The following is a 10,457-nucleotide window of genomic DNA, read 5'->3' as shown; positions in this document are numbered from 1 at the left end:
CTCCCCTTACCTTTCCCCCTCTTCTTCCCCTTCCCCCTCTTCTTCCCCTTCCCCCTCTTCTTCCCCTTCCCCCTCATTATTATGTGTGACTTCTAGCCTTCCTTTTCTGAAGGTCACTTAACTAGAAGTCTTTTTCTCTATTGGGCTCACTGTCTCTCTCTTGTCCTCCCAGCCACTGGTATTAATACTCCGAGTTTGCGGTCCGGTGCCATTGTCTATCAGACTTTGGATGTTGACTCTTGAACACTCCACAGCTTTAGGGGTCGTCGTCATGACAGAATCACTCTTCATTCTGACTGGAGAAATTGTACTGTGGCTTTTCTTGTCACTTATTCTGAGTATAACTTCTTTCTGTAGCTGGTTTTTTCTTCTTGCATTACAATGGAGGTTAGATACTGTAAGCTTTTACTATATTAATGATGTTTATTTTAGAGTTTCAGATTGCCAAAAGACAAAACGGGTACCACAAGGATTGGTGACCTCGCACAACAGGACATGAAGAAGGTTTGCCATTTAGCCCTGATTGAGCTGACCGCCCTCTATGATGTATTGGGTATTGAGTTGAAACAACAAAAGGCTGTGAAAATCAAAACAAGAGGTAATCATGAAATGATCAACCGTTGCATTTATTTCTCAAATCGCAAGGATGGACTTGACTTTTTAGCAGTGTTTCTGGGAGACAGGGAAAACACCTACAAAATAAACCAACACTGGAAGACGTCTAAAGTTTATATTCTAAGATGCTGCCTTCAAAAGTTTTGTAACTGGATAGAGATACACTGTGTCCTAGACTATAAAGGCATGATGAAATAATTTAATTCTCATAGAAGGAAAATCTGAAACAATCAATTGTAACTCATGTGCTTTCTCCTTTAAAACTATATATTTAAAAGATACATATTTGGTACACAGACTTACTTCCAGAATCAGGTCTTGAAAATGACTTTAAGACTGTTGATTCTCAGTGACTATTTTGTTTATTCATTAGATAGAAAATAAATAGGCTAGTTAGTAGTCTGCCTTTTTGTTCCTCGACATTCTAATTTTACCTATTTTGCAAAGACATTCTTTCCCCTATTAAGAAAATATCACCATTGTGACACAACAATACCAGTAGACTGTACTCATCGTGGAAATGTGGGGTGGTTTTTTTTTTTTTTTTTTTTTTGTGAGTACCTTGCTTTACCCATTAAATAAACAGTTTTTTTTTTTAATGATATAATAGAGAACAGACACCTCTTCAGTTTTTGTTTCTCCAGTAATTTATTGGTCTTGAAATCCACATAATTCTCTGCTGACAAAGCTTTACTTTAGGATTCTTTGTCCTCGTATTTAACCTTAGAGGTACCTCCTAAAGAGAAACCAAGAATGAGGATTATGGAATTGCTATGGTAACATTCACAAAGACGAGTATTCACCTGATTTAGGTTTTAGAGGCAATTACTCTGTAGGACTGAAGTGTACCTTCCCTTCTTGTCCTGTCATGCTGGGCCCCAGAAGACCTCATTCTGTGCTTAGTTCCTTTGAGTATTTGAGCTTAAAGCCTAGGATGGTGAATTTCTGAGTCAAATGGTGCTCTGTTTTTTCCTAAGTCCATTGTGGATAATGAAGACTTAAGATGCGTTCTGAGAAACTCATCACAAAGTTTTTTCCAAACATAAACTAGAAATACAATTTCAGCAGTTGTGGGTCAGTGCCCAAGATTTCTAAAGTGGCTCAGAGAGTTTTTTTATTTTTTAATGGTATGTTTTAGAATTGCAACCTGGCAAAGAAACATTAAATTGTTTATATCAAGACTCTCACTGTCAATAGACTTTCTTTCCATTTTTATGTAATACCTGTTTGTCTTATCCAAGATGCTGATTTTATGTTATACCCTAGACCCTTGGCATTCTTGAGGTTGCATCTTTTCTGAATTCCCAAACTGGAAAGTTATTTACTGGGTACTGGCATTCTTTTGAATGGCATCTCGATTAAGTGTCACAATATCCAATGTCTATCCTCATACCACAAGATAATCCCCTTTTCCATGTTCACAGATGATTTTCGTTTCCATGCTGATGTGTATCATAAAGGAAAAAGTTATCACTTTGGTGCTAACCGTCCACTCAGTGATGGGGGCAGGGTGGAAGTGCTGGTAGAAGCCATGTTCATACCAGACTCAAGGCATATGATTTTAATTTAGAAAAATTGTAAATTATTACCGTCATTTTTTTCTGGAGCTATTTCTAAGCATATACAACCACAAATTTAAGAGTAGCAAGTATCTATTTTCTAAAGAGAAACATTTGTAGAACAAGATCTTAATCTTGTCTAATTTCTTAGAAAGCAAATATTTATATTTTGCTATATTGTAAAATGTTCAATGTCTGTTTAATGTGGAAAAGACGAATGATATTTACTTTTTTTGGTGATAAAAAGGTGATAGCTCTGGCACTGAGGCTAGAGTGCAGTGGTGCAATCACGGCTCACCATAGCCTCAACCTCCCAGGCTCAAGCTATCCTCCAACCTCAGCCCCCCAAGTAGCTGGGACTATAGGAGGCTGCCATCATACCTGCCTAACTTTTTTTTTAAATTTTCATAGAGATAGAGTCTCACTATGTTGCCCAGGCTTAGGCTGGTCTTGAACTCCTGGGCTCAAGCAATCCTCCCACCTTGGCTTCCCAGAGTGCTGGGATTACAGACATAAGCCACTGCACCTGGCCAATATTTGCTTTTAAGTAAGAATTTTTAATTTGATTACATTTAGTAAATTATCTGGATATTTTTCATGCTCTCACAGCACTCTATTTCTCTTATGCAGCAGTTTGCACTTTTGTAATTATGTTGGTAATTATTTGCAATCATTTGTTTAGCTCTCTTTCCTTGCTACATGCCTCTATAAGTCAGGGCCAGGATTTTGCTATTGGCCACCATATATATAATGTTGAGATGCTGTCATTCACTTAGTAGTTACTCAGTATATAGTTGTCTGATTGACAGTATCAGAAATCTCATGCTTTAACATTTTTATATTAATATTTTATAGATTGACAAAATTTTTTCTTGCAGATTCTGGTCTTTTTTGCATTCCATTGACAGTGCTATTAGAACAAGATCAGAGGAAAGTACTAGGAACTCGAATACCCTTGATCTTTCAAAAAGTAAGTAGGCTTGGATCGGTCAGCATAGAGAGAACATACTTAAGCTAATAGTGGTTTTTTGTATTCATATTATTATAATATAGTTTTCCAATTGATATACTGTCATGTTTTGTACTTTGATTTTCTCTTCAGGAAGCAAATTTGTTTCAAGGGCTCATAAGTTTTATATTCATGGTGATGCTTTCTGTGTTATTACTGTAACTGTGATTACCTGGCATCATTTTCCTGTCTTGTATTAGCTGGCTTTGTATAATTGAGATTTCAATTCTGTAATACATAGGAGTGGGAACTGCTTATAAATTTCTAGGGAATTGCATCCTCATGAATATTTCATGCCAGTGTATATTTCCTAAGCTTTTCTATTTACAGTGAGGATGTCCAATTTAATTTACCAGTGCCTATTTCCAAAGTAGGCAAAGAAACCATAAAGTAGAATTAGAAAATGATTGCTAAACTATTAAGTCACTTGTGTAGTCAACACTCAGTTATTCATAAGGGGATTATCTGTGGCAATATAAAAATTTCCATGCAACCTCTGAGCCATCATTGTTCAGAAACACAGATTACATTTGAGAAAAGCTAAGGAATGCACAGAGAGGAAGACAGGTCAACTCAGTTGCGAACTACCCAAGCTGTAGATTCTTTGCTGCAGCCCAGGCATATCACCGTTTCTGAAATTTCTTGGGACAGTAGAAATTGATTTGCAGTTAATTGGCTCAGCAAGCTCATCCAGTACTAAGGCTCAATCTACTTGGCACTTATTCTTCCCCTCTTCCAAACTAGTCAGTTCCCTGTCTTACCTACTAACATTTGGTGCTTTTTTCCTCTCATATCTACCACTACATTCAAACCTGCATCTCATTATTTCTCCTGACAAACTTTGTTCTACACAGTTTATCCCACCCATCAGCCCCTGCTAGCCACCGCGTGCAGAACATGTATCTGTGGAGAGCTGTCAGCAGTACCTGTGATTAACAGGAGGAGGCTGACAAATACAGGCTACATATTCAAATTCTTCTGTCAGTAACAGTTGCAATTTACTATATACCAAAGCCTATACAAAGCAGGGATCTCAGCAGCATCCTTTCCTGGGTCAAAGTTCTCCAGAGAAACAGAAGCAATAGGATATATTTAGAGTGAGATGAAGAGATTTTTTTTTTTTAATTGGCTCACACAATTGTGGGACTCACAAGTCTGAAATATGTAGAGCAGGCTAGCAGACTGGAAGCTCAGGCAAGAGTTGTTGCTACCATCTTGAGTGGAAAAGCTGCAGGCTGGAAACAGGCAGTGTTTCTTTGTTGCAATCTTGAAGCAAAATTGCTGCTGCTTTGGGAAACCAAAATCTTTTAGGCCTTCAACTGTTTGGATGAGGCCCACTGCATTATAGAGAGTATTAAATAATTTTCATTACTCAAAGTCTACTGTTACAACAACAACAACAAAACCTGTCACTGCAACATGTAGACTGGTGTTTGAACACCTGGGCACTATAGCCTGGCCAAATTGGCACACAAAATTCACCATCACACCACAGAAATACAGCGAGCTTCAGTTTCTGTGGAGGGTCAATGATGCCACGTGATCTGCCTGGGATTGCATCCAGTCTATTAAGAAAAATTTCCCTTTGTCATTTTCTCTTGAATGTTTATTTATTTATTTAGTTGGTTATTTTATATTTTTGGTCCCTTAACATTCTGCAGACTCTGGCTGTCTATCTGTTTGAAGGATTGGATAATGGCCTTAAAGTATTTTGTTTCTATGAAAATAAAGGAGCATATAAAAGTTTACTTGTAGATAACACTCATCTGTTTGCATCCCCTGTGAATTATAAGCCAAAAATCACAGTGATCTCTCACAAAAAAAGTTTTGATTTATCAGCTGACAACTCAATTAGGTCTTATCTCTGTTTTGTTAAAGGGGAAAAATTAGAAACGACTGATTTGCAAGAAGATTCATTACCAGTCTTTAGAGGACTATTTTTTGAGCTTATATACCCAGAAAGGGCACTAACAAAGCTTATCTAGTACCTATGAACCTGTATCTGTTATATTATTATTTTACTCAGAGGTACATTGTTTAAACCTTGTATTCTTAGAAGGGTGGGGAAATAGAAATATTGTTAATTTTAATCTATGAAAAAAGTCTGCCTTATAACCTAATTATCAAATCTAGTGTTTTCACTGTCAAGTGAATCAGCCAACTCAGCCATACTTTGTGTCAGAGTCTGTATTTTAATTTCATTTTTCAATTCACATAAGTATGTAATATATATTTTGAGAAATGCTATGAAAATTACTGATAAATTTCAGAACATAGGTAAATTAGTAAAAACAGCATCATTAAAATGTATGGGTCAATGTAGTTATTTTTCATCTCTATTTTAATCCTGATAATAAAAGGAAAGCTATAAAGTATTATTTATATTTTAATAATGCAGTATAATATAGCTAAAAATATGTTATTTTCAGAGTGAGATATATGAGAAAACACATGGCATTCCTTCTGACGATATATGTACATAACTATTGGGTGCTGGTTTTTAGCCTTAGAGAATAATGAAAAGGACTCAAATATTAAAATGCAGAAATTATGCTCATTCAGTTATTTAGAAGTCACAATCACTTTTTCCTGTGTACTTAATGAAAGTGAAAGGCATATATTGCTGAAAACTAATTTGCTCCAGCAGCTAGCATACAACTGTACATTTTGTTAATAGGACTAGAAACATTTTTTTTTTTGTCTTTTTTTTTTTCCTTTTATGGAGAACGGGGTCTTGCTATATTACCCAGGCAGGTCTCGAACTCCTGGGCTCGAGCTATCCTCCCGCCTCTGCCTCCCTGAGAGCTGGGATTACAGGCATGAGCCACCGTGCCCGGCCAGACTAGAAACATTTTAAACATTTTATAAGATCAAATAAAATGAAAATTGGCTATACATTGAATATTGGTTAAATTTGGTTTTAAATACTTTATTTTGAATAACACCCATCTGATCTAAAATAATTCGCCTAAAATTTTGCTGTGGGTTTTAACCAGTGTTACTTGAAAATGTGGTCTTGGAAAATATTCCAGAAGAATTTTAAAATCCTGTACTGCTTTGACTGATCAAAGATGCTTCTCTTTTCCTAATAATCCTTAGGAGAATTTTGAGACTACTATGCTTAATTCTTATCTGACTTCCTCAATATCAGTGCATTCTTTGGCCATAATATAACCCAGGAATAGAAGAGGCGAAGTCTTGAAAGAAAAGTTGACATCTCTTCCAGTGTCCACATCCTACGATATATCTAACTTCAGAATATCGAGACAAAGGTCAAAAGACCTCATTTATGATGCCAGGCTTTGCTCCTAACAGACACTTTTATGTGCAAGGGGAAAACAGTAAGCTCTAGGTAGTTTATAGAGTCTTGTTTAATCATTAAAGGAGACTTCCCTGAATTTTTTTTTTTTTTACATTCTTTTGGTACTCTAGAAGATTTTATGCCTTGGGGCATGCAGAGAATATTATAGTAAGATTGTGAATGAGTGAAGAAGAGGTCTGTCTCTTATAAAGTAGAAAAGGCAATTGTGAAATGAGAATGGGTGCCAGGGAGGAAAACCTGTATGATGCTAGGAAATGCCTTGTATTTAAATGAGGATATGAAAACTGATTTTCTTAAAATAGCAGAATATGTTCTATAAAGGCTTTGTGTACTGCTCAGGGAATGCCTACTCCAAGAAGATCACTTTACCAAGAATCTGACCACTCTTTTATCTTCTTCTTAGCCTCCAATAGTCATTGTAATTTCTCCATTTGCCTTATTTTTGCGGGTTTCTGCTCTTTTAAAAAACAAAACAAAATGCTTTTTGTGGGAATCTGGAGTTAGATCAGTGTATTCATTGGGCATCAGGTATGACTTAGAGGCCATATACAAGGACATTTTTCTCTGTTTAACACCAAAGGCTTAAAAATGAATATTTGCAAACAGTTTTTTTTTCCTGCATGTCATAAATAATTCTTTCTTGGAACAAGCTAAAAATGAGATGTAAATATGCAAATGTTAGATTTTCATAAGATTTATTTGATTGCAGAATGTAGGTTTCTGGAAAAGCAGAATAAATAGATGTTCTTAGTTGCTTTTAAACAATGAGCATCTTTATTCTGTTTGTTTGGAGTACCACAGCTGTTGTGTGAAATTACACACTTCTGTTATAAAGTAGCATAAGGCCCAACTTTTTCTAAATTACAACAAAAGTTTCTGGACTTATTGTTTTGAAGGACAGTGGTAGTGCAATAGCATTCAAAATCTCATAAAATCCAGTTTACATGTCATTGTAATCAGTTTTATTTACATGTGAAACAGATGTTAAATTTGGAATTGTACCTGTTACAAATATCGAAACTAGAATGTTTCTCTGTTTATGCACAGCTAATTTCTCGAATTGAAGAGGGAGGTTTGGAAACCGAAGGCCTCTTACGAATCCCTGGAGCTGCCATTAGAATCAAGGTAATCTCTGAGTTCTGCTAATTGTAAACATTTTATTGTTTATTTACATTTATGCATTTTAAAAGCTAAAAAAGCTTGTCCTCTCCACCACTTTTTTCCATTGTTAGTAAAGTAGATAAAATAAAACAATAAAACCTTTTATCATTCAGTTTAGTTTTTTTTACAGTCCCGTCTGGTTTTGTTTTCGTTTTTTTTTTTTTTTTTTCGAAATCACCATATTATGTATAATAATACTATGATAAGAGAATGTGATGAGTTAAAATATTAATGGCGTGGGGATAGTTGTGATAGATTTGGCCAGGATGAGTAGTAGCAATTGAGTTTACAAAAGTCAAGGCTGGGTGCGGTGGTTCACACCTGTAATCCCAGCACTTTGGGAGGCCAAAGCGGGAGGATTGCTTGAGGTTAGGAATTCAAGACCACCTGGGCAACAAAGTGAGAGCCTGTCTCTACAAAAAATAATTTTAAAAAATTTGCCAGGCACTGTGGTGCTCACTTGGAGTTCCAGCTACTCAGGAAGCTGAGCAGAGAGGATTGCCTGAACCCGGGAGTTCCATGTGGCATTGAGCTCTCATTGGCCCACTGTACTCCAGCTGAGGTGACAGAGCAATAAGACTCTGTTTCTTAAAAATAAAAAACACTTTGGGAGGCCAAGGTAGGTGGATCATGAGGTCAGGAGTTCGAGACCAGCCTGGTCAACATAGTGAAACACTGTCTCTACTAAAAATACAAAAAATTAGCTGGGCATGGTGTTGGGCACCTGTATTCCCAGCTACTCAGAAGGCTGAGGCAGGAGAATCACTTGAACCTGGGAGGCAGAGGTTGCAGTGAGCCAAGATCGTGCCACTGCACTCCAGCCCAGGCAACAGTACACGACATTGTCTCAAAAGATGAAAAAAAAAAAAGCCAGAATCATAGACTCCAGCAGATGGAGGGCCTTGGCATCCTATGCATAATTATTCTTAGTGAGCCGGTCAGACGAGACACTCTCAACCACCTTCGTAATTCACACAGTCCCCTGTCTTGCTGCATCCAGGGTAGCCTGAGTCTGGCTGGTGAAAGAATAATTCCCAGAGTTCCCAATTTGAGCCCTCCCTTCTCCCTTGCCTTTTCTTCTCTCTGGATGACATTTCTTTCCTACTGTTCTGGGGTACCATGTATCCTCCTGCTGTCATCTTTGTGCCTCACTTTTTGCTCTGGGGGATGAAGCTTCCAATGAATGCATGATAAAGATGGAATTACCCTACAGGGGATGCATACTACATATCCCCTCAGGGGATTTAAATGTCAAGGGGACTCATACTTGGAATTGTAGCTGTATCTGGAAAGCAGCCATTAACTATTCACTTTTACTCTATCTTCCAATTCACCTTTACCTCTGCACTGAGATAGCACAAGTAACCACTGCCCACATCCAACGCATTGTCTTCCTGAATTTGAAAATCCAAGAGAAAATAGGAGAGAAGAGAGATGTTCTCTCTTCACTTTCATAACATTCTTTATGAAATCTTTAGAACTGGATCAGGACTAAGTGTTTCTTGGAGAGTGCACACTGTCCTGGCCTGCTTCTAATGGGCTGTGGTGTGGCCAGGATTGGAATTACTCTTTATACATTTCACAGTTTGCATCACCTGCTTATTTTGATAAGTTGCCTTGATTTAGGACACCAGTTTCGACCTCCTTGGCTCTTACTGCATAGTGATCTCATTTTAATAGGATTTGAGTAGCCTGCTATATTCGGATCATAAGCTTCCACTTGTGTCGCCTGGGTTTGGCGTCTGATATTTAGACGTCCCCCAAATATTTAGACGTATTTGTAAGTTTCATAGTTTGTCATTGTCTCACTTCATATAACACCTACGGCACGTTCGCCACTAGTCAGTCATGGACATTGTGTGGTTCTGAGACATGTTCTAGTAAGTACATTCACTAACAAAGATATAGTTCCTCAGAAACAGGTAACAAATATAACCTCATATTACCCATATTAGCAAGATAGTCCTCAATTCACCGTTGAAAGCACTCAGGCCCTCACTAGCAGACTGCGATGGCCAGCTCACAGGAGGCAAAAATACATTTACTTAGTACGGAATAGTGAATATAATGCAGATTTTACTTTGCAATGAGAAGGCTGGCAGAAGGACAAGTTTAACTAAGTATAATTTCTAAGAAGGCCAATTAAGTGGATTCAGCTGGCTCAACTCTTCAACCCAGCCTGTTGTCATATGCCAAATTATGCAGCAGCTGGTCCATTATAAATAATTTAAAAGATAATATGCAAAAATTTTGGTTGTCTCTTTTCTCCCTGGCCCCACCAAACTTCTCTGTACTGTTCTCTCTCCCTCTCCCTCCATTCTTTTTGCCTCTCTTCTCTGGATGTTCCTCTGTTGTGCTTTCCTCCCTCATTCTTTCCCTTCATCCCTCCTCTCTCTCCTCTTCCTTCCCTCCCTATCTCCCACTCCCTTTTTCTATCTTTTCCTCCCTCCTCTTTTTGTCCCTCCCTCTTCTTTTTTTCCCTCCCTCCTCTTTTTTTCCCTCCCTCCTCTTTTTTTCCCTCCCTCCTCTTTTTTTCCCTCCCTCCTCTTTTTTTCCCTCCCTCCTCTTTTTTTCCCCTCCTTTTCTCCATCCTTTCCTCCCTCCCCCTTCCCTCCTCCCTATTTCTTTTTCTGTCTTTGCCCACTCCCCTTTACCTATTTCATCAATTACAAAAATATTTGAGGGTAGAGAATGGTTGTTGTGTTAGGAAGAGAAAACGTGGTAATTTGCCTTACAAGAAAACAGGAAACGTCCTTTGGGAGAATGGTTTCATGTAATAGAGGAAAGTGAC

General features: G+C 37.7%; 1 protein-coding gene across 1 annotated transcript in view; it reads left to right on the top strand.

The window, feature by feature from the left end:
* The window catches only part of ARHGAP18 (Rho GTPase activating protein 18), a 136,177-nt gene that overhangs the window by 95,669 nt on the left and 30,051 nt on the right, over nt 1–10,457 (top strand). The window contains exons 6-8 of the mRNA XM_017879367.1: nt 433–598; nt 3,053–3,144; nt 7,553–7,630. Of these exons, the coding sequence (XP_017734856.1) occupies nt 433–598; nt 3,053–3,144; nt 7,553–7,630 (336 nt within the window). The remainder of the gene's footprint in view (nt 1–432; nt 599–3,052; nt 3,145–7,552; nt 7,631–10,457) is intronic.

Source organism: Rhinopithecus bieti, unplaced genomic scaffold, assembly GCF_001698545.2.
Source record: "Rhinopithecus bieti isolate Rb0 unplaced genomic scaffold, ASM169854v2 scaffold_19, whole genome shotgun sequence".
NCBI classification, from domain to species: domain Eukaryota; kingdom Metazoa; phylum Chordata; class Mammalia; order Primates; family Cercopithecidae; genus Rhinopithecus; species Rhinopithecus bieti.
This window is presented reverse-complemented; position numbering and strand designations above follow the sequence as displayed.